A 27,477-nucleotide genomic window follows, 5' to 3' on the forward strand; every position below is an offset into this window, starting at 1 on the left:
GAAGTTGACACTAGGAGTCGCCGGTCCCTCTGCAGATTTCCCATTGAGGTTATGCGCCATATTGGCAGTCTCCTCCATCTCACCAAACGTCGAGCATGCATGTCTCCAACCGGTTACTGAGGAGATATCTGTAAATATTTGCAGCCGCCTGCGAGCCGAAATAAAACACTATGGAGGCCGTCAAAGCCTTTAACAATGAGGTTTGTTTGAAACCCTTATAAATTTTTCCATTGTGACAGTAGAACATGTTTAATTCACATTTGCCGTAGCTCGTTAGCTAACGTTAGCATTCAGTAGCAAAGAAGGAGAGGGGGCGGGCAGTCGCGGGCAAGGCCGCTGCCTGTACACAACAATACTGCGATAACGTTAAGTTATTCACTGCCTAAACCATGCGACTTGTCTAGACTACAGCTGTGATGGGAATTTTTCTTAGCACACACCGTGTTAGGTTGCTAGTCCATGAGTGAATATTTTCCTCAGCCTGGTGCTAAGATAACGGTAACTAGCAAGTTAGCTACAAGTTAGCAAACCCGCCCCAGTTGCGTGATAACTTGGTGAGGTAGCTAATCAACATGGACGTGGGGGAAATACCCCTCGCTGCCACATTGCGAGATGATTATTTTAATTGTACATAATTTAAGTCTGATTGAATTAGCCTTAGCTTCCTGGTGTGCAGTCGCAAAGTATGTAAATGACTTGACTTAACCTAGCATACTCAGTCTGCTAGGTTAAACGCTAGCTATCACAGCTAGTAGCGCAAAGATCATTTGTCTGCATCGACACTAAAGTCTGTCAGTCCTTTGGCATCATCAGTGTCCCTGCTGGCCTAACTATCCCCTCAAAGTTAACAGCTAATACGACTAAAATTCTACAGTTGACAGCAATGAATTCATGAATGGATATTTTTTCTAATGAGAGTATCAAAACAACTAATCTGAGGCGGAGACATACTCACTACGTCGTCTCATTATGAACTTGGTGACTTCCTGACCACTAACATATCAACAATGAAGGTTTTGCAAATAGTGAACCAAACTTGCAGACAAGATGTGAGGATGCTCTGGACTACTGATTGTTCATGTAGCCGTTGAATGAACGTCAGTGTTGTAGTATGTTTTAGTAGTTACATTGTGTGACAAAAGATGTTTTCTCTTGTCTCATTTCATCCTTCAGCTGTACTCATTGAATGAGTACAAGCCGCCCATCTCCAAGGCGAAGATGACTCAGATCACCAAGTCTGGAATCAAAGCTATAAAAGTAAGTATGTAGTATTAAAGGATCAGGCAGGTAATGGGGAATAAAAAATTTGTCATGAAAGGGAATTCCTCCTCAAATCTTATGTTAAGACAAGAAATACAGGCATGTATCCATATGTTGTTTGTTTTTTGTTTTTGTTTTTTAAATAAATTGAGTGAAATGACAAAAGAGCAAGCAAAATTTGGAATACATATGGACTTTTTACTTCCCAACAAAGATATGTCTGTTTCAGCCCTAAACTGCATTACAGTAGGTCAATAAATGCAAAACAGTTTTTAAAAGAAAATCATTTAAACATTTGTGGTTGATGACAGACTGAAATCAAGCTAAAATTGAAAAATGGGTAAATTCTCAAATGTAGATTCAGAGGGCTGATGTCAGTTATACAGCATTACTAAAATCATGATGCCAGTGGCTAAATGCCCTCATTGTACTTTTTACAAGCTTGTGTTCATCTCCTTATGACGGTGTGTGGTTCCATTACTGAGCAACATCACCTCAGATAAACTCTCCCACACAACCTGTCTGATCTAGTGTTTTGTTTTTGACATCCTATTCCACCTCTGTGAAAACTTATATACAATACGTAGAAATAACGTTTTTTTTAACAGTTAAAATATGCAGTCTTGTACAAGGCTGTGAAGGGCCTGTGTATGCATTTCAACTTCTGATGACTATATCTTTCCACAAATACCTGGGAAAATTGTGTCACTTAAAAATAGTGCAAAGGCATTTGTTGCTCTTCAGGTACCGCTTTATTTTGTCTCTAAAACCTTGAGACTTAAACTCATGTCACACCAGCATGTAGCTCATAATGCTACATGCATTATTAGCTCATAAGTAAGCCAAGCAGCAAGAAAGCACTGTTGTATTAGTGGAAGGAATTTAGATGAGAAGAGCAAGTCAATTTATGTTAGCATGATGCATTTGAGCCTATTTACTGCACGGATGTGGTTATTCCAAATTTCCATATGGCACACCCATGCAATATTGTACCATGAGCAGAGCCCATCATGTGGGCACTGCATGAGTGATGAAAAATAATGTTGCTTACTTTTAATTTGTTTTTGAGGCATGAGGTGGAGGGCTGCAACTAGATTGAAATCCTGTCGGACTCCATGATGGGTTTTTTTTGGTATCTTAAAATCAGAAAGCTAGAACATCAGTAATTTTTAGTTTTAGTTTTTCTTTTTTTTTTTTTTTTTTTGTTACTGCAAAGTATGCAGTAACACCAAACTGCATGCAGTGTTTTATTTTTGTTGTGTTGTCAGTGCATGGTGATGCAGATCAGTCTGAAAAATTGATGGTCTGGCATATTCACTTGCAGATGGAAAGATCTCAAATTTGGGACTCAAAAGAATCTGCTCAAAAATTAAGTTTATAAGCAATGCTCTTTAAAAATAAATCTTGAAAAATTGTAATAACTTATATACAAAAACTTTGCATTTTTGATCCACACAAAAGCAATTAAATGTAATATTTTGCACATGACTATAAAGCCTGTTAGCTGTGGTTATAGCAGTAGGGCTTTTCCACAGCATACATTTTGCCTCTCCATTGTAGCACAGATGCTTCTAATAACATCAACGGTGGCTTTGGTCTATTCAAGTGTCCCAGTAAGCCATGACAGTGTGACAGTAGGCTAACATGAACAATACCAGGACCCTGAAACCAAGCAGCTAAATGGATATTCAGCCATCATTAATGATATTTTTTACACCTGTGCTTTTCCTACTATGACATGTTAAATCTCAGAGCTTTCTAACGTTTGCGTTAACTAATTGTTTTAAATGGAGTTTGTTGGCTCTGCTGATGAGCTACTGCTCTGGTTGGAAGCCACGCTAGAGGCTCAGTGTTAAGTTAGAGCTGACTAATTGATTTCATACATGTCCAGTTGTATCTACACAGACAAAAGAACAGTGGAATTGCTTGTGCATGCAAGGGTGATAAAAAAATCTTTGAACCTGTTGCAGTATGACTAGATGCAATTAATTTGCAAGTATGATAACACTGTGTCTACACAGCAGCAGCTTCAGACCTCTCTCAGTGTCTATACTGGATACGCTCAGCCTCAGTGCTGCTGTGTGGTCAACCGTGTTTTGTTAGCACTTAGCGCCCAATACACAACCACTGAAGTTATCAGCTTGGGGTTGCAGTTATGCATGTAAATCCAGAGTGAAATGTGAGTAGTAGTAGTGGCCTGTATAGCAATGGCTGCTCCTTATACAATTACAAAGGAAAAACCCCAGTCTTCAGTTAATGATCCAATGGTGTGTTTGGGTACTAGATAGGTTACAAAGATCTTAAAAAGCAGATTGCAAAGCCCTAACCTAGTTTTGCTTATTAGATTTTTTTGGTAAGCTTTCTGAGGCATGACATTATGGACACACATCAAGTTTTAAATTTAAGTAAAATGATCCTATTGTCACCTAGTATATGGCCCACCCTTTCAAATCTTACACATGGTCTTACTGAAAATGCTACCCAACTGTTCTTACACCACTGTCTGGTTCTTTCTGATCAAAAAGAAAATCACAAAAGCACTACTCTACTCTCTAAACAATAGCTGTCCCTGAATCACTTGTTGAAGGTAGATCATGATATTTTGGTTGCTTCTCCTGTTATTTCCTGTTTTAAATTCTCTGTATGATAAGTAGCAATGTGAGACACAAGGACACGTAGACAGTAACTAAACACACCATGATGTATGAGCCATAACCTGATCATTTGTAGGCATGTAGAAACTTTTTAATGCACAACATTTTTTTTTGCCGCAAGTGTTTCTTTAAATAGTGACATAACTAGGGTGTGTTTAAATGGAAAGTCCAAGTCCGTTCAATGAAAGCCCATCTCAGAATGCCTGTTTTGTTCTGGGCACCTAATATTCTCCTGAGCTGCAATGAACAGTCTTCTTGGACTGCTGTCCCCTTTTACTTAGTTTTATATATCTAGGTTTTAAGAGATTAAAGTAAAGCTTTCCCTTTTAATTAGGATTGTCTCTATTTTTCCAGAAAGACCTTTTCTGAAATTCGCCTCCAGTATTTACTATTCATTACACTAATGGCTGGTTTCCTTCACCATGGGCCTGTTAGAAGCCTCTGGGAGTAAAAGGCTGATCAACAATAATTGGCCATATCAACATTTAGATCTTTGGTTGCAGTTCACCTGAACTGCAAAGCTGCTTAGCGTTTTTTTTTTTTTTTTTTTTTTTAACTGAGATGCTAAAGGCCAAGAGCGAAGTTTTTTTTTTTTTTTTAAATTTATCATTATCACGTGAATTAATTTAAGATTCAAAGGACTGACCACACAAATCAAGGACACCAGCCCTTAACGATAAGTTTTCTGATAATGTATTTCCTTGTCCTTTTTTGTTCTCTTGATTCTAAAGGAACTGCTGTGCTTTTGGTGTTGCTGTGCCTAATGCTGCCTGTGAATAACACCTGTTTCCCCTTCCCTCAGCAGCTCTCCCAGCTCCCCCAAAGCACTGAAAGTGAAGCAGGAGGATGGGGTGGAGAGAGTTACAAAGAGATAAGAGAATCCCTAACCAGCTTAGGTAGGAGTATGGGTTGTTTCACAAGGAAGATGGAAGAAGACTAAAATTATTTAAACTTAATTTGCTCCCACACACCCAGAGAGGCAGGGCTTTTTCTGTTGCCGCTGTGGCTCCCTCTTTGGTTGTCATGCGTTGGTCGATGTTGGTTTTGATGGTGTTTGAAGTTGAAGGCGTAGTCTTGTTCATTTTCCTCCTGAATTGTCTGGTGACAGTGTTTTTGTTTTGGTCTAGTTAATGCAGTTACCTTTCGACATTTCTTGGTAGTTAAGTCAGAACATTTTTCTGTGTTGTTGCATATTGCATATTGATGGAGCTTGAGCAATCATTAGTTGCTGTGGAGTTCAAATTCAGGAGTTGTGAAAAGGCAAATTGATAGGTTCCCATTGGTGATTTATAAAATGTTGACCTATGGGTTTATGGACATCCATATTTTTGTGCTACTTTAATACTAAAAACACATTTCAGTATTCAGCATTCATTTTCAACGCAACAGACATCTCGCGTGTGTGTGTGTGTGTGTGTGTGTGTGTGTGTGTGTGTGTGTGTGTGTGTGTGAGCGCGCATGCGTATATATGTAGATGTGTATGTATATGTGTGTGTGTGTATTTATGTATGTATGTATGTATATATGCGTGTGTGTGTGTGTGTGTGTGTGTGTGTGTGTGTGTATATGTATGTATATGTATATATACACACATACATATATCTCATACATAAAATACACACGTGCACATGTGTGCTCTTTACTTTCAGATGATATAAGTTAGTTACGGTGAAATGGTCTAAGATTGAATTTATTTTAGGGTATTCTTCATAAAACACACCTTGTGCAGAATCTTTGAGACTTAGTGGCTTAGTCTTGAATGACTACTATCAGTATCACATTAATATGACAGTATTCATTACCATTGTAATTTCATACATCCTTCACAGCGCATAAACATTGAATGTTTTGTTTTGAAAGAACAGCAGTGATTTATATCTTCTGCACATGCAGTGTGGCTATATTTTTCATTTTGGCAAATACAGTTTAGTGTGAAAGGACATGGGATTCCAGACTTATCTGCTGATCCCACTTTTGGTATTAAAGATACAATTTGAACTGCTGATTTCAAATCAAAATAGGGCTGTCACTTTTTAAAAGAATTAAGTTCAAAGAGCAAGAATTTACACTTAAACTTTTAAGGCAGCAAATGGCCTTACCTTTATTCAAGTTTTTTCATCTGTGGTATTGAATCCAGAATGCTTCCAGACATCACATCTCAGATTATTTGGTGTCATAAATCTCCCTCTATTTTGCTTAATCCAAGATAACAATAGTAGAGTAGTTAACTGATATGGATAGAACAGAGTGACAGATCATTTGGCGAACGCTACCCCTACTGGAGTACAGGGCACAGCCTGCTGCATTGTACACTGTTAATTTTGAATTCGGATAGTTGATTAGACTTAAAAAAAAAAATTTCTAATGTTTAAACATTACTTTGACTTTCAAATACAATGTGACAGCCCTTGAGCGGATTTGACAAATTTATATCAGAGTAAAGGTATGGAAGTGAACTGCACTCTTCAGTCAGTACTCAACTTCAGCTTTAAGACCTAGCTTGGCCTCATCAGAGTTCTTCCCAGTTTAGCCAATCCAACAGACTCACATATGTTTAATGTCATTTGTTTTTTACATTTTGGCTTAAAAGGTTGATGATCAGTGAAGTTGTTTATTATGCAACATAGTTAATTAGCCAAAGCTACTGTGAAAGTTACTATGAACTATGCACTGCTGGTTTTACACCATATTCTGTGTCTATTGAATAATGTGACCACAGATGCGATGACTGAAAGAGTGACGCATGGTTTTGAACCAATAAGTTTACATCTGCAGTCACATTTTCACAATCACAGAGTTTGTGTTCAGTAGTAAGTAGCCTGTTTTGCCAGTGTTGGGATGCTAGAGGCCATTTAAGTATCCACCAACATCTTTTTAGCTGTGTATTCCTATCATTTCTTTTTGTGTTGTCTTTGATATGTTGTCTGTTGTATGTGTCTCCCCTTACTTCCCTCCTACAGAAAGAGGAAAGCTCTCATAATGACAATCTCATAAACTGTCCTCTTGAAATTATATATTGTGTGATGCTGCAGAAATCCCTGTCTGCCCAGTACTTCATGATTTGTGCAGTGTGCAGCTTTAGGGCCAAAAATGACTTGTGATAGATTGTTCTGAAATGTGTCGAACTGAATTTATTAATATAAACCTAAAGCAAGAGAAGTCTTGCAAACAACAAACATGAAATAGTTAAATATTATCAAGTGTCATAAGTTCTTACAATCTACATAAGCTACTGTACCCTTTATTTAATATACAGAGATGCAATGCGATTACCTTTTGATGATTATAGCAGCCTCTGACTTAACTCTCAGTATTATAACCTTAGAACTACTTATAGTGAATCACTACTTCGACTGCGTATAACAGTATTATCCGCAACAATTTGCGACTTTCCTGACACTGTTTACTTGCCTCCTAAAGGCTGTTGTTGATAGAGTTTACAAGCTAAATTAGGACTCATGTCTCCTCCATTGAGTAGATTGTGCATTTGAAATTTGTGCAAAATAGAAATTCTGTGAAGATCCACTTTGTGGGACGTATAAACATTTCCATTCTGTCACTTTCTGCCACCATTTTGATGTTTTTCGACAGCTAGAGAACCAGAGCACACTGAATAGCATTCATCTAGTATCAGAGTATGGGAGCTAATCTAGGATCAATTTTGTCTTTTTTCATAATCGTGCCATAGATGGTCAAAGGGACTTGGTCAGTGATTCAAATATTAGCCAACACTAGTTGATACTTGATAAATGCAACATGATATTTCCATCAAACTCTGTGCAGTGTATAATTTAAAATAAACATTATGCCCAGGTTACATGAAGATAAGATTATTACCATAACTTCTCCAGTAGTGGTCAGAGACTTTACTGAGCTCAACTGAAGAAAGAGCAAGGATTGTATTAGGCCCTTATTTCTAATTTCCTCTCGATTAAAGGTATATTTGATCAGATTGTAGGACAAAGCGTCCCTTTGTTCTGATTTGAAGTACATTTGGTAACAATTCCCTAGACCTTCGTGTAAAGTTTTACTATTTAACAAAACACAACACAGGTTGTTGTTTTACACAGTACACTCAGATATTAGCAAGAAGAAAAGCGAAACAAATATGCTCACTCATGTAGTGAGCGCTATGTCCTGAAGTAATCCCTCACATTTTTATGAGTGATCACATTGTGCACCATACAAAATAACACTGGTAAAACAAGACTTAAAGTGAATGGATTTGAGTTGCAATTTTCTCATCCTCCCATAGACATCTGACAGTGTAACAGCATTTGGCTGCTTACCACAATTTTCGTTCGGTTGGACGTCTGTAGACAGCTCCCTTTCCCAGTGGCCACTAGTCAGCTGTCTGAGTTACTATAGTGAGTTGATCCTCTCGCTCTCCTTCCTGTCGCATACGGTTATTATTTTCTCTGAAAGTTTTTTTCAGGCTGCCTTTTTGCACTCATCAACTGTGACAGCCGTAGTTCTAGGCTGTTTAACAGAATTTCTCCCTTGTTCGTAGCCAAACTGGCCATCGAGACTACCGGTACAAATCTCGGTGACACCGCCAGAAATTCTACAAGGATTTTACCCGCCCTGTCAATCTGTTTACTAGCCCAGTCTGTGCTGTGTGCCATGTAATTTGAGGTGCGCATGAGAGCGTGCTGCATGCGAGTCAGTAAGAACTTGTTTTCACTCATCATGAATTTATTTCCTCTGAGGCAGCACATGTTACACCAGCCTTCAGAAACTCCTGCAGGTTCAATTGGACTAAATAAACACTCTTAAGATTGTTTAACTCTGATAGACTCACTATAGATGGATTCAAACACTCACTAGCTTAGCAACATAATAAGGCATTCAGATACCCCTTAATGCAACACTCTGTAAAAGACCGTAAATACACTGGTACTCTCTTCTCTCAACAAGATGATCTGTTGTAATGAATGAACGCGTTATTGTCTAGTCCTGAAATATAATATATAAGAAAACCTCCACCTTTTTAAACCTAAGTTTCGGAGAAAAAATGTTGTTTTATATCATGGCCAGTACGGTATCTTTTCAGCAGTAGAGAACTCTCAGCATAATTTTTTCCGTTGATTTGGTTAAGTCTTATAATGATAGGGAAAATCCTGTTCCATAGACATTAGAAGCAGTAAAAATTAGTAAAATGTGACTCCCAAATATATTTATCTTAAAAATAAGCCATTTATATTCTGGTTTATTTCCAGATATACTTGATTTGATCCTTGATTTATGAATGGCAGTCTGACAGTCACAAAAGTAAAAGCAGCAGTATTACAGCATAAGCCGTCAGCAGTGATAAATATTTGTTACATTAGTTTTTAATAGGAACTTAAGGGACGGTGCTCAATAAGAAGCTGTATAGTTCACAACTTTATGGACTGCTGTTGTGAGCCTGCTGGCCCAACTATCTCCCGCACATAATGCTTACAATCCTACTCATGCTTTTTGTGTCATGTCTGCTTTTTGCCACAACACACCAGGTGAAATCCAGTCTGGCTGTACCTTTTAGGTCAGAAATATAACATCTTTATTATTCTCATAACTACATGAAGTTTGGGGACATCACATAATTCTCAGCATAGTTTAAACCCAGCCATAGGTCTAATCAGGCAAAATAACTCAAAACTCATTTGGGGGGGGTTGCTTTAACAAAACAAGACAACAGTTAGGAAAAATGATTTGGGGGACTGTTGAAAATAGATATCATGTTTTTAATTACTATGATTATAATTATATAGATAGACATAAGTGCATTAACTAAAAAAAGGTGCAATATTTATTCACAAGAAAAATCAGATTCCTTTTTTTTTTTTCTTTAAAGAAATACTTCGTATCAGAAAAATATGAAACCTTTAACATACCTCCTTCTGAACTTAACTTCTTAACTTAGTATAATTTTTTTTCTTGATGACTACCTGCTTCTGTCCCCTATATTTGGATATCACAGAGGTTTCCCCATAATCCTTTGTCATCAAAGAATATTGGTACTTTTAATGCTGATGTTATAACTCACAAGTAATTTGTGTTTTAGCATAGGGTTATAAACACACAAGATGACCATGTTCACCAGGTTTTCAGAGAATATCTTCACTCTACTGTTTCAGTTCTGTACTGCCTGTCCTGCTTGTCATACAACTCCTAGTGGTCGAAATTTATTTTTATCAGCAGCTCAGTAAACATATTTTACTGGGCACATCTTGCAAAGAGAAGGTGATGAGTATAGATTTTGTCCTTTTTTTTTTTTTAAATTTATGATCTCCTAGATTTCCAATTCACACCGACAACAGAAATCAAAGTGGCTCAAAGTAGAATAAAACAATTTCCCTGGCTTATCACACTATGATGAACTTACGTTAGCAATGTATTGACAAAGTGACAGTGACAGTGAGATATATTACCTCAAATTAAAATTTACCTTTTGTGTTTCCAGTTTAAGAGGAAAATGGCAACAAGTAATGCATAGTCAATCACATGTGAAACTGTGACCAGTATTGAGTGAGCTGATAGTTGGTTGAAGTACTTAGTTCTGAAGGGATCAAAATTTTCTTGTTTTTATTTTGTGTCCATAATCTGAATATTAACTTGCTTCAGTGTACAGGCACATATCTTAGGAGGTATTACTAGTATTACTGCAACCAATAAGACTAATTTGTATAGATCAGTGTTCAGTCTTCTGTTGTTTTTTCCTTTAGGGCTTAAGAATCAAGTGCTTTTTGCTGAACTGTTGTTCAAGTGACAGTGCATATAGCTCAGAATGTGATTAAACTTGAAAATGCAAAAGACATTTAAATGGACTGCACGTTTGTTGTACTGTTATGTTGGCTTGTTTATCACTAAACTTATTACTTGTGTTACTGTTATCCCAGTCACCAGTGCAGCTTTAAAACATATGTACGTTTCTGCTCATCTCAGTTTCTCTCTCTTTGCTTGTTTGGTTACAAAGGATGTATTGATTACTGAAACATTACAACTACAAGACTAGTTATGTAGTAGGACTTTAGCCAACTTGTTTAAACCCTTTGTCAGTTTTGAAACCCCCAGTTGTTTAAAATAAAAGTAGTGCCTTTGTTTGACTTTACATAAAAAAATCCCTTTACATATGAGTCCATTCTTCAAATGAGGGAAAATCCCACTTGTGCAGTTGAGTCCTACCAGTGACTGGCCTACTGTTGTCTTTGCTGCTATCTATAATATCTGTTGTTTTTTTTTTACTTCAATGTGCTTTTTCCCTTGCAATTGATTTTACATTCACCTAACCACAAGATAATCTATGTGAGCATTGGGTCTGTGGGTTTCTAAGGGTGAAAATGTTGCTGAACATTGCCATTTTTCATGAACATTTATTGAAAATATTATACAATAAGAGTAAATGTTGAAAAGTTGTTTTTATCCCTGGCACTCTTAATCAGGCTCTGCAGCGTGCTAGATCAGTTGCCTAGAGACAGTTCCACACTGCAGCAACTAGTATATGAGCATGGTTTTTGTGAGAAAAGCATGCCTGTGCCTACAAGGGCTGAGCTTGTATGTGTAAGGGAGGGGAATTTCACGATTGGATTTAATTTCAATTCAGGATGGTACGATTCTGTTCAAAATAATTCTCTCATCTCAGTTTTGGACTTTCATTCCCTCCTGTATATCCATATTTGTAATAACATTATTATTGTTAATATTTATGATAAAAATAGTAAAAGTCTTTACAATATTTTGAACCTTTTACTAAATAAATTCAGTGCAGCTGTTTATCTTTACCAAGATCAACTCCTCTATCGACAAGTAGTTTCCTTATCAGCAATCACAGCTTTTCTCATTTTCCTATCCATACTGTGACTCAGTGTATTTACATCACTTAAGTGACTGGGTTAGTTAAGAAATTATTAAACTAAACTCATTATTTTAGCAATAAGAGTTTTAGTGGATTTAATTTTATTTTAAGGATATACCATTTTTATTCCAAAATGACCTCTTTCAAATATCTTATTTCATTATGGTAATAATGTCCAATACAGTATTTCATGTTACATTTTATTTCATTATATGGGTTTGACAGTGTTGTTGTCACCAGTAGCCGCCTCCTCACCATTCAGCCAATTTCATGCACCCTGCCTATAAATAAACACAGTACACAAACACTACAGCTTACTTTTGCTTTTACTTAGCTAAACACGTTTGCAACATCTACCTACCTAGCTGGTTAATTATCTAAGATGGGTTGTGAGTTTATAATAACATTATTATTAATATCTATCATCACAGTTATTGATACTGGGAATCATAGTGAAGAGCGGGTGTTAGCAGCTAGCTGGTTAATCCAGAGTCACCTCAGCAAAGTTTTAATTCTAAAGTTGCTCCTCAGTTAAAGAGAGACACCTCCGTGAAAAGCAAGAAGACCAATGTGTTTTTCTGTGGTCATTTCTCCAAACAGGAGTTTGCTTACACTGACTCTTCAGTTCAAAACCTGCATTAGGCTAAGTCTCTGTACCCCATCCCCAGATTAGATTGGAATGGCTTTTCAGATAACCTTTAGCCCTAATCTACTGACTGTCTGATTTGCTTGTTTTCATTAGTTCATGTGTCATGACATTTAAAACCTGTTTTCTTTCTTAAGTTATGTTTTTTCCTGTAAATATTGGTCAGTCTTGAATATCACAGGGTAATTGGCTTGCTGGGACTATGGATACACTAGGAGTTGAATTTACTTGTATCTGCTGTCGATGGGTTTACGTTCTACATATTTAAGGCTCATGGCGCTAATGTTATCATTTAGTTGGGCTCTTTAACGAAGGCATCTGTCGTCTCTTGAGTTATTGGTCTGGGTCTCTGAATCTTTCAGTGACTGACAACATTTTGGACATTAGTAGGGTTACTGCTTACTAGCAAGTTGGCTGGTGCTCCTGACACTTTTATTCTCAGTGATATCTGGCTGATAGTGTCCTGATTTAGATTTTTGAACTTTGATTGATCCCAAATATATTGCTTTGAGCATGCCTGCAGTTGCTTGACATTTTAAATTTCACATTTTCACATTTGAAGTTATTTTAATTCAAATGACCATATTACTCTATTTGGTCCCTTGGATAAAGAACTAGAAATTCTGGCCAGTCAGTTTCTTTTACTTTGACTCCATCTACTGGATGATAGTAGAACTTCAGTTGCTAATGAGAAAATGTTAACCCACTAAACCTGTCAGTATAAATTGTATACTAAAGACACATTGTTTTATTTGCTTAAATCCAAATGCACACTGCTTCAGCCTTCTCAGTCGAAGTCCTTCCAGATTTGGATTTGCAAACAAAACGGCTGCATAGCCATGTTATTTTTTTCTATAATCTGAAAAAGTGTAAATGTGTAATCGTTTTGGTTGTCTCAGTGCCAGTGTTCTCATGTATAAAGCTTAAGCAAAGACTTTGTCATCTACCATTGAGGCATGAATTTCAGTGTGTTTGTAAATGACCTTGCCTCGTTTATGAATGTCAGCAAGTGTTAGGCTGTCTAAATTGATCAGCAGTCTTAGCTTTTCTCACTGATGGATTGGGCAGAGAGTAAGTGATTGTGTTTAAGCATCTCAGTCAGTGCCATTTGCAAATATTAGCAGCAGGGTCACAGACAATTGTAGCTGTACACAGCAGTCAGGATGTTGCTGTTGCAAGATTCAGCATTGTCTCTCTCATAGGCAAACAATGTTTCAATCTGACACAAAGTGACTGTGCTGCTGATCATGTGTAGATCACCTACTGAATAGAACAGGCTGTGATTTTTATGTGTCCACTGTACATAGCAGGAATACACAATGCCTAACATTGGCAGATCTTTTATAGACTTTGGTTGTTTAGACCAAAATATATCACGTCTCGCCTTTTAGCTTCATGGTAGGTTTAGGTAGTAAACAAGCTGCAACAGTCCAGCCTCTGTATAGTAGTCACACAAAAATAAACATCTCCAACATGAACTACACAAATGTGTAGTATCTTTCCTTGATATGCTCTGGTACAAAATTCACCTTAGTCTGCACAGGTTTATTGATTCAAAGCAGAGGTTCCGACCCCCCAGGCCACAAGGAAACACAATTTTGCAAAAAACAGCTAAATAATTATTGGCTATTTTTGTGGTAATTAGCCTGAACTTGGTGCATCCTTCTCTGTTTTTCCTTCTCACTCCCCGTCATGCTCTCAACAACAGTATACCACATTTTTAAGTAGGTTGTCAACATACCTTTATTGCTATTTTGTTTGGTGTACAATAGATGGGCTAGCCAAACTATCATAAATAATTAATACACAGCCACTCTATCTTAAGTTAATGCCAGTAATCACTCAGTTGATCTGGAGAGTTCCCAAAATAAGAGCTGTCATGTAATAGCATCTACTCACCCCTTGCTGGCACGTTACCTTTTATCTTGTAATAGCCTTATTCAACCGAAGACTACATGTACTGAATCTAGCATGGCTCTAACCAGAACAACATATGGAAAGTGATAATTTGTTCCAGACAATCTGGTGTTCAGAGTTGTTTCGCTGAGCTGAGATTCTTTTACATCTCCATGTATTTTAATTTACACAGCTTGCTTGTTTTGGACTGAAGTGGGCTTCAGAATGAAATGTTAATTTTTGGTAGTTCGGTTGAGTTGTTTACATAAACAGACGTGAATGCTGATTGTCTATTTATTAAATGGTAACAATGACCAGCTAAAAGGTCTTGTTGCAGCATCATCCACTTAACAGGTTACTTTTTTATGTGGCTTGCTACTGGAAAATTTCATCCTCTATTTGTAGAGGCATATTTACTATACCTCTCATGACACATTTAAGAAAGTAATATGTAGTTTTAGTTGTCCAGTCCACGTAGGAAAGATCACTTTCTTACCTGGACTGCTGATTTTTTGCATTATTCCGTTACACCCTCCAAAATTGATAATTTACCTCCACCATTAATGATAATCATTACTGATATGTCCTTTTGGAGCCGTTCTAAACAAGAATAGAACAGTTAAGAATATCAAATGATATTACAGCTTTTTTCAAATTTCTTAATACTTTTAACTGCCAGGAGACAACTGCAGTTGTCATCACTAATCCCTCTAACTTCACTGTCAGTAATGTGTGGTGGTGGTGTCTAAGGGGTGTGTAGTACACAGGTTGGGCAACTGGAGAAATTTTCCAACAAAAAATAAAGACTCAAAAAGAACATTCATTATACAGCCCTGTCAAGTACTTTCTGTCCCTTTCTCTCAGATTTTAATAAACCAGAGCCGCCAAGTTTTAAGTTTTATCTAAGCCGTTGCCATTAATTTAGCTCTTCTGAGATATTGTTGTTCAAATAACTTAAATTGTTTCTTCTGCTTCTTTCAGTTCTACAAGCATGTTGTCCAGAGTGTAGAAAAGTTCATACAAAAGGTGAGTTATATTTTAAATAAGGATCAACCTAACAATTGCAGTTAAATTTTTGGAGTAAAACCAGAATTAATGGGCCCAATTTTAATGACAATCGCACTTGTTCTTTAGTATGATTTGGTAAATTCAGTTAAATTTGATTTCCCTTCTTAAAAACTAAATCAGTCACAAAGGACATGTAGATAAAGGCAGGAAGATGATCTTTGCCAGTGGTGGAAAGTAACGAAGTACATTTACTCAAGTACTGTACTTAAGTAGAAATTTGAGGTACTTGTACTTTACTTGAGTATTTCCATTTTATCCTGCGCTATTCTTCTGCTCCACTACATTTCAGAGGGAAATATTGTACTTTCTACTCTACTACATTTATTTGACAGCTTTAGTTACATTAAAGTTGAAAATTTTACACAATGAAGAATATAACTAGCTTTTAAAAATCAACATTGTTAAAGATTAAACCATTGGTTTCCAACCTTTTTGGCTTCTGACATCTTAGAAAAAGCAGTGTGTAGTTGGGTGGGTGTCTATGAGTTGTTAACAGCTCCACCAAATAGTGATTTTTTTTTTTTTTTTTTTTTCTTTCTTCCCCCTTACTAAACTTCTCACATGGTTTCGTAAATGCTCACATGATCCAATATCTTACCTAAAATCAAAGATTAGAGAAAAAGGCCAAAAAATGAAAACAGGTTTGTGTATCAGAACTTTTTTTCTTCTTTCTTGTGTCCTTGTATATAAAACTGTATATACAGTAGTTCAAACTAGCTCCACTTCCAGCAGCTTAAACAATAACATACTGCTTATACACTGATGACTCAGTATTAATCATCCAATGTCGTCATTTATAACTAGACTGGAAGTCAGTAGGGAACATACTTCCGCCACGGTTACTTTAAGGAAAGTGATGAGAAATTTCTGAATCCGCCCCTTTCACCAGATCCGCATCAAAATTGAATCGGTTCTTGCTTGACCCAGGGCCGGCTGTAGCTCGGGAGAGCGGGTCGCCCACTAACCGGAAGGTCGGTGGTTCAATCCCCGGCTCCTCCATGTCGATGTGTCCTTGGGCAAGATACTGAACCCCAAATTGCCTCCAAAATATCATCGGTGTGTGAATGTGTGTGAAAACGCTGTTAGTATGCTGTATGAATGAATGAATGTGTGTGAATGGGTGAATGTGGCTTGTAGTGTAAAGTGCTTTGAGTGGTCAGTAAGACTAGAAAAGCACTATGTAAGTGCAGTCCATTTACCTTTTAATTAAGTAAAGGATCTGAATACTTTTTCACCACTGATCTTAATAGTTGTATGTATATTCAGTGTAAATGCAGTGTTAATACTTCTGCAAATGTCAGTTGTTTTTTTTTTAACAGTTCCACAAATTGTTTTTAATGTGCTTGAAGTGTTAGTATAGCTGCATAAATAGGTACATTAATTGCTTAAGCAATGAATAAAAGGCCCCAGACAGTAAATTCATAGATTACTTCACTGTTCCTGTAATATCCTAACACCAGCTGTCTATTTCTGTATTATAGTGCAAACCAGAATACAAGGTTCCAGGGCTGTACGTCATCGACTCAATCGTTAGACAGTCACGACACCAGTTTGGCACGGAGAAGGATGTTTTTGCCCCACGCTTCAGCAAGAATATCATCGCTACGTTCCAGCACCTCTACCGTTGCCCTTCAGATGATAAGGTCAGATATTTTTTAACAGGTTTTGTGTCCCTCTCTGTGGCTTTTCATTTTTGTTGCTTGACATGGTTTAATGCGTGTTGATATTACACATTTGATTCAGGGATTGGCAATGAAATCACTTCATTGCATTTTTCCTACGGAGGTTGTGTATTTACCATATTTACGTATTTGTCACATTTACCTAAAGTGTGTGAATTTGTCTTTGTCATTTAACATCATGGGCTAATGTGAGGAATTAGCTTTGAACTAATGTAAAAGAAGTGGCAATTTTGTAGTTAAGTTAAAGGAACTATCTAAGCAACTATCTCAAAAGCAGAAATAAAAGATTTATTTATAAAAATCTGATCAGATTAAGTCCAATACATCTCACCTTTATTCTATTTTATTTATTGCATAAATCTTTAATTTCTCACCTTCAGAGTGTGTTTATTTATCATATTAGCTGTTTATTTTTTCAATGGTTCAAATGTTGTTTTCTTGGTTCGCATTTTCCTGTTACGTCATGTTGCGTTTGCCATCTGTGTTGGTGTTTCTAGAGTAAGATAGTTCGAGTCCTCAACCTGTGGCAAAAGAATGCCGTCTTCAAGAGTGACATCATCCAGCCTCTGTTGGACATGGCAGCAGGGATTCCTCCTCCCAGTGTCACCCCTGTCATGCCCAGCAGTGCTGCACCGGTCAATAACACTACACCTGGTCAGTCAGAGCACATACCTGTACAGTTAAACATTCATACCCTCTGTTAATGTGATCAGATAACTTGTTTGACATCACTAAGTAATGTGGTTACTACTTTTATCTCTGTGCATCCAGGCACCCCTGCCACGCCAGCCACCCCAGCCAACCTAGTCCAGGGTCTGCCTGACTGGGCTTCCCAGATTACCAACACAGACACTGTGGCTGCTGTGGCACAGATCCTACAGAGTCCCCAGGGACAACAGGTTAGTGTGCATGTCCACTCAATGTATCAATTATCTATTAACCAAACGATTTTTGATAATGGGTAGGTAATGAGTGCTGTTGGATCTTTATGTCTAATAAGACAATACTTAGAATTTATGCTTGTGAGTCGCCTTTGTTGGTGGTAAAATGTTTCAAATAACACCACTGTATTATCACTTGTTGTAGCTGCAGCAGCTGGTACAGAGTCTGCAAATGCAGCAGCAGAAGCCCCAGCCGTCCCTGCTGCAGGCCTTGGATGCTGGCCTAGTGGTCCAGTTGCAAGCTTTGACAGCACAGCTCACTGCAGCTGCTACTGCCAACAGCCTCAACCCCCTGGAGCAGAGGGTCTCCTCTTTTAATAAGGTAAGGCTGGAGTCAGCAGCTGTTAGTTTCTTATTTCCTACATCATCTGAAGCCTCCTAAAGTGATTATGTTGTGTCTTTGCTATAGAAACTTTTGGGTCCGTTTGACTTTGGGAATGATTCTGAACGCAGTGAAGAGTCTAAAAAGGACACTTCATCATCTCAACTGTGAGTGCAGTGTGTTTTATCATCACACAATTTTTTTTCTCCCACATCAAACCAAATGATTGTATCTAATTGAGCTGCTGACCACTTCCAGGCCCATCGTGTCCGAGCCTATCAACAGCTCCCTCTTCCATCAGTTAGCGGAGCAGCTACAACAGCAGAACCTGGAGCAGTTTCAAAAGCAGCTGCTAGAGCACCAGCAGCACCAACAGAAGGTAGATCACAAAGACACATACAAACAAAGAGAAATGCTTTCATCAGAACATTTTTCATGATTTATGATGTGCTGGAGCTTGGCTTAGTTTCAGATTATTTTTTGTTCCCTAACCAAGTTTCATTATGTTCACCATTCTGGGTAGTGGGCCTGGGCGATATATTTAAAAATATTCTCATTATATTTTTTTCATTTTGATCGATATTTATCAATATATACTTTTAATACTATTATTTAGGAAGGAAAACATATTCGACAAGTTTGTGACCTTTTCAGATGGTGGAAATGGTTTGTTGTGTTTCCCATCTTTGTTGGCACAGGACGCCTGCACATCTTGCAGCCGATACTGCTCTGCTGTTAATCCAGCTTTAGAAATCCTAAGCATTTCCAAATCGCAGAGCTTGTGTAACCTTTCTTTGCCATAACTTCTTTGTCCTGTGCAACCGTCTGACTCTCATTACAGTTGCTAATTTTTACGGTTCCAACAGCGTAAATGCAAGTGTGTGTGGTCTTTTTCCCTGTTTTGGCCCTAAAAGTGTCAACTATGTAACCCTACTGCTGTAGAATGCAAATGCAAAACAGGTAGATTAAGTGAAAATTACTCACCAGTTTATCATTGTTACCGTGGGAATTTTTTTTGTAATAACAATTGAGATCGTTCTATTGCCCAGCAGTACTGGGCACTAAATAGCCTTACGTTGCTGCTGTTTCACCATGGGGCGCTAAAGTGGTGCAGTGGTTAGCACTGTCGCCTCACAGAAAGAAAGTTCTTTGCCTTCCTCTACCTTTTGGTTGGCTGGTGCCATTCTCTGTGGGTTTCCTTCAGGTACTCAGTTTTTCTCCCACAGTCTAAAGACATGCAGGTTAGAATAATTGGCCTGTAGGCATGAATGTGAGCGTGAATGGTTGATTGTGTCTGTCTGTCAGCCCTGTGATAGATGTCTGCCCTATGATAGACTGGCGACCTTTCTAAGGTGTACCCCGCCTCTCATCCAGTGTCAGCTGGGATTGGCTCTAGCCCCCCTGCGACCCTCAAAAGGATAAGTGGCATAACTAATGGATTGATGGATGCTTCACAAGAAAATATCATTCACTGCAAAGAGTCCATTTACAAATTCAGATCCAGACTTTTAATGTTTCAAGTACATCCACCGGACTCTAGCACTAGTTAAGAAGGACTTTGACTTCAATGGTTCTACAGTTAAGATAACTGAGGGCGATTTACATTTCAGAGCGGTGTGGGGTTGTCCACATACAAATGATCCTTCATTTGAAATTGAATTGGTATTTGGCCATAGTATCGGCATATAAATAAATCTGAAAGCAAGCATTTAATTAAACTTGTTGCCCAATTTGAGCGTGCATGCACAGCTATTCCATAAGCAGATTCCCAAAAGTTATAATTCTAATCTCCAGACTCCACAGTCTCTCCCTCACAGACCTTAAGACCTATATGCTCCACAAAAAAACTTAAGGAAATGGAATTGGAATGGGTTCTCATCATCGTTGAACAAAGTTATTAGTTGATATGCCTTGACTTGCCCGTTAAGATGCTTTAAATAAAAGAGGATAAAAATATACTGCTCTTGTTCTTCTTTCAGGCTATGAGCATAGAAGGGCAGGATTCAATTTTTGGCCAAGAGAACTCTGTTTCGACTGCTCAGAGCTGCAGCCAGCCACAGCTTCCTGAGCCAGAGAACAAGTTGGACGACTCCATTGACAACCAGCAGCAGGTATGCCTGGTCCGTGGGCCAGTACCAAAACTCACAAAATCATATTAATTTATATCTTGCAGAGTATTTATTTAATTTTGTAAATGGAATGAATGGCTTAACACAAGGACTGCACAAAACAGTGTTGATTTAGCTGTAAGACCAGGTCTGTTGGTAACTCCTGCAGGTTTGTGCATCACCTTGCATTGCTGTGTAGAGAAGTGTTGAAATTATGCTGTCTTTTTTGTAGGACATGGATCTGGACGAGGGCCCAGATGGAACGGAAGAGGAGATCTTCGAAGCAGAGGAGAAGAAGACTGTTAGCACACGCTCCAGAACACGTTCAAGGTCACGCTCTAGGTCAGTCTCGCTTATTTCTGAAATCTCATTTTGTGGTAGAATTTACGACATATACCTGGAATATTACTGAGTTGTCTGAATTGTCAGAATTGTCAAAGTGAAAGAAGCTGTGATCCTGATAGAACAGTACTGACTGTGTTGCCGTGAGGGTCAGATCAGATGAATCAGTATTGTCACAAGATTACTGTATGGTGTAACAGTTAGATGTATATGTGTAAATGATAACTGAAACATTCTGATGATCAGACTTTTTTTTTTTTTTTTTTTTTTTTACTTTCTTACTTCAGAAGACTCACTCAGTTACCTGTGTTCCCTCCGTGGACCCAGTAAATAAATGCAGTAACAAATCAGAAACTGACTGTACTTCTATCAAAGTGTGTTGTGAACTCAAAAGAAGGTGCTTGACTTTATTTTCAAATAGTCAGTCAGTGCAGTGATTATCTACCTATACAAGCTTGTAATATTAGGTTGTTGTAGTCCTTTAATTTCAATTACTAGTAGCTCACAGTGGTGCATTTTTAAACTGAAAACAGTTGTTGATGCTCAGAAGTAACACACCCTTAGTTTTACAGTGAAGATGAAAAAATGTCAGTCTGGGAATTCTTTCCAAAAGTTTTGGTGTTCCCGCTGTAGGTCTCCCAAGAGGAGACGGTCCAGGTCCCGCTCTGGATCACGGAAACGTAAGCACCGCAAACGGTCACGCTCACGCTCCAGAGATCGAAAGAGGAAGTCTTCACGGTCTTACTCAAGTGAAAGACGAGCCAGAGAGCGAGAGAAGGAGCGGCAGAAGAAAGGACTGCCTCCCATACGATCCAAGACTCTAAGTGGTAAGTGGATATCGTCGTTGGTTTTTGTTGAATATTTTAATTGTTTGTTTCCTGCCAGTGCTTTTTCTGTGGAGTAATATTTTTTTTTCCCTTCTTTGCCCTTACCTAGTGTGCAGCACAACTCTTTGGGTTGGCCAGGTGGACAAAAAGGCCACTCAGCAAGACCTCACTAATCTGTTTGAAGAATTTGGCCAGATTGAGTCTATCAATGTAAGTTACTTTTTTTTTTTTACCACTGTCCCCCTATAGTTTTCATTTTTTTGTCATTTCTCCATTTTCACAGTCTCCCTTTCTCATTAGCACATTTTTCATTAATCACACAATACTGTAGTCATTTTCTATTGTATGGTCATGTCTTATACTTCAACCTTCCCTTCTCCTATATAATGGAATCTGTGTGTTTCTCTGTAGATGATCCCTCCCAGAGGCTGTGCCTACATCTGTATGGTCCATAGACAGGATGCATATCGCGCCCGCCAGAAGCTCAGCACCGGCTCCTATAAGATTGGCTCCAAGATCATCAAGGTACACATTACTATCGTAATTTGATTTACTGTATTCTCATTCTCCTTGTGGTTTCTTCTAATGGAATTTTCCATTGACCTTCAATGGTGTAACATCAGAGACAGTTTAGCTTTCCAAGCACATGGATCATTGTATGCTCCCAGAAATGAAAAATGTGTGTTTCTTGACCTTCATACGTGTGTATCTGAACAGATTGCATGGGCTCTGAACAAGGGGGTAAAGCAGGAGTACAAGCAGTTTTGGGACGTGGACCTGGGTGTCACCTACATACCCTGGGAGAAGGTGAAGCTAGATGATCTAGATGGCTTTGCTGAAGGAGGAATCATTGACCAGGAGACCGTCAATGATGGTGAAAAGAAATACTTCTAATTAATACCTTATTTCTTTAACACAAACCTTAACTCTGTTGACTCAGTAGCATTAATTGTTTAAATAGAAGTAGGACAGGTAAGCTTGTACACACATGATGTAAACATAACGAAGAGATCCAAAGCAGACACTTCTTGGCATTTGATCACGTAACTGGATTTGTTTTCTACCCTATTCCCTCAATTTGTTTTGCTATGGTAATGCCCAAAATCCATTGGGAACCCCCCACCCTAGTAGTAAAAAGAAAACAAAGATTGTCTTGGAAAAACACAGCTAAACTCCCTAAGCCAAAAAAAGAGTTGGACGTTAGTTTTGAAATTTGTTTTGAATGGTTTGTCTGTTTCTGCAGAGTGGGAAGCAGCCAAGAATGCTGAGGCAGCGAAAGAAATTGCAAGTCAGCCAGTAAGCGCCGAGACTACAGCAGTATCTAACACCCCGACTGAGACGTACAACCAGCAGGTTACCATGATGCCTGTACAGGTACTGAAAGAGGATGTGTTGCAGTCTGTGGATAGAACAGCACAGTTCGCATAGGCACACTGTTTTGATTTTTTTACCAACTTCCTCATAAATTCTGTAAATGGAACAAATCAGATTAAAGTAGACATTCTTCTATATTTTATATCCCCTCACATCCCTTTTTTAAAATTTATTTTTATTCTTTATTTATGGGTGACAGTGCATCTTTTTGTGCAATAAGTAGGACTAACTTGATCTGTTAAACATAGCCAGAGCCACTTAGAAATGGTCAGTTACTTGTGTACCATGTAAGTTAGCTATTATACTATTAACTCACCTTTGTTTTGTATATACACTGCCTCCCATCTCTTTCACCCAGCTACCAGTTGCCCAAGCTGTTCCTAGTGCAGTAGGTTTGGTGCCCCCTACCTTCCCTGTCACCATGGGTATACCTCCTCCAGGCTACGGGCCGCCACCACCCTTCATAAGGGCAGGCTTCAATACCTCACAGCCTCCGCCAGGTAAATGACACAAACCGTCATATAAAGATCAGATCCAAAGAAATTCAGAAGCTTACACAAAAATTATTTACTGTTGTGCAGGTTATATGCAGGCAGCACAAACAGCAGGCATGGCATCAGCAAGTACTTGTAAGTATTTATGACATGCTACTCCTATAACTTATACATATAGTCTTGAAAATTGGCAAAGTGTCCTTTGATGTCATTTAGTTGGAATTTATTATTTTGGATTAAATTCTCTTTCCCCTGTACTCCCCTGCAGCTTTAGTGCAGCCTTCAGTGGCCTCCAGCCAAGAAGCTGTCAAGGAATCACCATTCAGTGCTATGATCCCTCCGAACAGCGCCATCCCCGGCAGCTTTATGGCCTCAGCCATCCCTGGAGCTGGTGTATTCAACCCAGTGGGAGTCCAAACTCAACAAGCCTCCAATGAGAAAAATGCTCAGTCTGCGGACGGATTGGATGCTGCTGCAGAGCTCACGCTGCAAGGTAAGGCAGTGCTCATGTGCTTTTAAGTAAAAGAGACTTAATTGATTTTTTTTTTTTTTCCCTGGTGGACACTTTGATCACATTTTGTGAGTAATTTCTTTCTATAGTGTTTTTATGTGGGATTATAAAGGTTATTTGTGTTTGACCAAAAATGCATTTTAACATTTATTTCTGCCATTGTGTCTTGTCCCCAGGCATGCAAAATGCAGTCCGCAGTGGGATGGGTCTCCTTGGCATGCACCCTACAGCTTCCCTCACTCACCCACTGCATCAGTCTGGTCTGACTGGGCAGAGAATGCCTGGCCTGTTGCCTCTAGATGTTCGACCTAACCTCCTCCAGCCCGGGGCTGCGGCCCGCTTCCCACTCCTTATGCAGCAGGGCCCTGCCCAGCAGGCTGCTGGCCTCCTCGACAGTTCGCTCCAGGCTCGTGCCAGGGCTCCTTTCTCTCAGCTGGACCCCTTCAACATGGCCCCAAAACTTACCAATGAAAATGTATCCAAGACAGAAGACGAGTCTTCTTCTGGTGCTGATGAGGGGAAAGACCAGGACTATCGCTTTCCCCCAATGGAAAAGCAGAGCACAGGCCTGCTGAGAACCCCACCACCAGAGCATAGGGAGCCCCTTGGTGGTAGTGGTGGTGGTGGTGGTGGAGGAGGTGGAGGAGGTAGGCCTCCCTTGCTCCAGACCCCAGGGACTCAGCCAGCCAGAACCAGCCTAGTGGGGCGTTTACAGGCTCTTGCAGGCTTTACTCCCGATAACCGCTGGAACCAGGCCAGAGGGGACTTTGATGAACGAGATGGTATGCGAGGAGGCCCACAAGCTCCTTGCGGTCCAAAAGGCTTTCAGGAAGAGCGCCCCACACCTGCACAGAACTTCCCTAACCGCTTTGACAGCCGCCCTGGGACAGCAGGAGGGGGAGCTGGAGTTCCAGGGAATGCTGGTGCTGCTGGTGCTGCTGGGGGGCCACAGGCCTGGAACCGAAGTGGTGGGGCCACAGCGCCTTTTGACAGTGAATTACATCAAGACCTTGATGACCGAAGACGGCCATGGGACAGGCAAAGAGACAGAGACGAAAGAGATTTTGATTTCAGGAGGGAGATGAATGGTAACCGCCACAGCCGTGAGAGAGAGCGTGACAGGGAGAGAGACAGGGAACGAGGCCGAGATCGCAACAGGGAACATGAACGCGACAGAGACCGTGACAAAGAGAGAGACCGCGAGAGGGAACGTGAACGTGGGGGCTGGACACCCCTTCTTCCTCTACCTACACCTCTGCTTCCAACTCCACCTCTTAATCCTAACCTGACCTTGAACCAAGGCAAACTGCTTGCACCACTCAAATTTAACACCCAGATTCAGCCACGATTCCAGTCCCCACTCCTGCCCCAAGCTCAAGCCAAACCTACCCTGATGGGTCTGAACCAGCAGCTGCCTCACGTTCAGATCAAGTCTTCACCTCCATCACAAAGCCAAGGAGCTACACCCGAGCCCCAGTCAGAAACCCCAGCTCTGTCTGAGACACCTCAGGGGCAGCCGCCATCCTCAGCCCAATCACCTGATTCATCACCTGACAACAAGGGTCAGAGCCCATTGACTGAGGTTCCCACCCAGGCTGAGTCACCACCACAATCTGAGACCACTCCACAAACAGAACCTGAATCTCAGCCCGCAGTCCAGTCCCCAGCCCCGTCCCCCTCCAAGACCCCCGCCTCTCCAGACACTGAGACCTCAATCCAAGCCTTGCCTTTGGTTGAGGCATTATCCCAGGACTCACCTGTGGCCTTCAGATTAGCTGCCAGTCCCCCTGAAGAGACAACTCACTCTCTGGAGGAGCAGGAAAGCCCACAGAAGAATGAGGAGTCGTCACAAGAGAGAGACTCCTCACCGCAACTCCAGTGGGTCAACGGACCCGGGATGGACAATAGCAATGTGGCTGAACCCACGCCTGAGGCCTCTCCTGAGCCCACTCCAGACCCTTCCTCTGATTCTGTGCTCCCTGAAACTGAACCGGAGCTGCAGCAGGAGCAGCTTGCCTCTCCTAAGGACGTAGACAATGAACAGAGTGATCCCATGGAGGAAGCTGCGAGTCAGCCAGTGGTAGACACTGTCACAGACACTGAGGGGACATAATCATCACTCAGTAGGTAAAAGATCATTTTGTAAAGTTGTCTCTTCTTCTCTGTACTCATGTCAGCAAACCACCACCACCACACGGGACATGACGAATACTGACTCACATCAGTTATTGTCTGATAACCAATAACAAATGATTTTATCTCCCACAAATACCAGTGTACTTAAATAGAAGGCTCGTTAGCTGATTTATTGATAGAAATTTTGTTTGTATTTTATTTCCTTTTTCCTTTTTTAAGTTGTAATGCCACCCCACCGATTTTAATTAATTTTATCGAATTTTAATGAATTTTATCGAATTGCCTGCCAAACTGTTTCAATTGTATATGGGGAAAATAAGCTTTGACCTTCCTATGGAAGAGAGTAAGAAATCCTGGCTGTTCAACAATATCTTGAATACAGTTAAACACAATACTTGAAAACGGCAGTTGCTGGTCCCATTTCTGTCTCCTCTTCCTTTAAAATGCTGCTGCAAAGTTTTCAATGAATGCTTTTGTGGTGTCCTACAATACTTTCTATTTCTAAGCAGAACAAATAGCCTGCATAAGGTGAGACCAGTACAGCTGCTTATAATTTCGAAAAAAAATGAACATTTTTAAAATGAAAATGTTGTATCCCCAAAATAAATGTCTGTAATTTGTTTCTAATTATACAGTGAACACAAACAGAAACTGACATGCCAGGGGGAAGAAAAAGAAAACAAACAGAGGGATGTTCTCATGTCAGGTGCATAATGTTTTAGTTTGAAATAAACATGCTTTGTCTGTTTTAAAACACATGCTTTAGGACTGTTTTCTGACCAAGGACCAGTGGAAACTAAGACTGCTTTACAGACTTGTACACATTGTGTGCTGTGACTTCAGTCGATTCGATGTTCTCGTAACTCAAGTTGCTGCTATACCATCCATCCACAGAGCACTTTGTTGGATGCAACCGTGGGACTTGTAGTTTTTAGTTTCGGATGACTTCAGCCTGTATGTTTCCCTAAGCTTTTGCTGGGTGACTGTTGAGGATGGGATTGTGCCTTTTTGAATGGATTTGTCGTTCATGATGCTACCCAACACTACTGTGTGATGTACACCAGACTGTGCGTGCAACTCAGTTTCAGACAGCTCTAAGAACAGAATGCTACCTGCACAGAATTGACTGGCCTACCGTTTGAATGGTAGCTGGGCAGTTTGTACAGCACTCACCTAGAGGAGAACAATATATACTCCATCGTTCTGTGCATGCAGGCCTGTAGCCATGTGTTAACCCTCTTGTCTCTCTTGTTCATTTTCATACTTGTTGTGCTTTTCTGTTGAGACATACTACTAGAAATCCATAGTCTGCTGTTCTCTCAGACCAAATGTCTACTACAGGAGTTGTGATGTTGAATAAAAGTTGAAGGTGCATCAGA

At 39.6% G+C, this 27,477-nt stretch overlaps 1 protein-coding gene across 3 annotated transcripts; it reads left to right on the forward strand.

The window, feature by feature from the left end:
• scaf8 (SR-related CTD-associated factor 8) lies at positions 1 to 27,477 on the forward strand. 3 transcript variants are annotated; one of them, XM_040137574.1, is made up of 21 exons: positions 1 to 200; positions 1,174 to 1,257; positions 15,275 to 15,319; positions 16,843 to 17,004; positions 17,541 to 17,697; positions 17,815 to 17,942; positions 18,130 to 18,306; positions 18,394 to 18,473; positions 18,565 to 18,685; positions 20,286 to 20,417; positions 20,647 to 20,756; positions 21,390 to 21,583; positions 21,693 to 21,793; positions 21,995 to 22,108; positions 22,301 to 22,457; positions 22,827 to 22,957; positions 23,316 to 23,457; positions 23,539 to 23,586; positions 23,720 to 23,944; positions 24,139 to 26,089; positions 26,734 to 27,477. In XM_040137574.1, exons 1-20 carry the CDS (start codon positions 171 to 173, stop codon positions 26,073 to 26,075), a joined length of 4,275 nt encoding a protein of 1,424 aa, XP_039993508.1. In that variant the 5' UTR covers positions 1 to 170; the 3' UTR covers positions 26,076 to 26,089; positions 26,734 to 27,477. The 3 variants fall into 3 exon arrangements, with proteins under 3 accessions (XP_039993508.1, XP_039993509.1, XP_039993507.1); XM_040137575.1 differs by having other exon boundaries at positions 26,865 to 27,477; XM_040137573.1 differs by having other exon boundaries at positions 24,139 to 27,477.

Source organism: Xiphias gladius, chromosome 10, assembly GCF_016859285.1.
Source record: "Xiphias gladius isolate SHS-SW01 ecotype Sanya breed wild chromosome 10, ASM1685928v1, whole genome shotgun sequence".
Lineage (NCBI taxonomy): Eukaryota > Metazoa > Chordata > Actinopteri > Istiophoriformes > Xiphiidae > Xiphias > Xiphias gladius.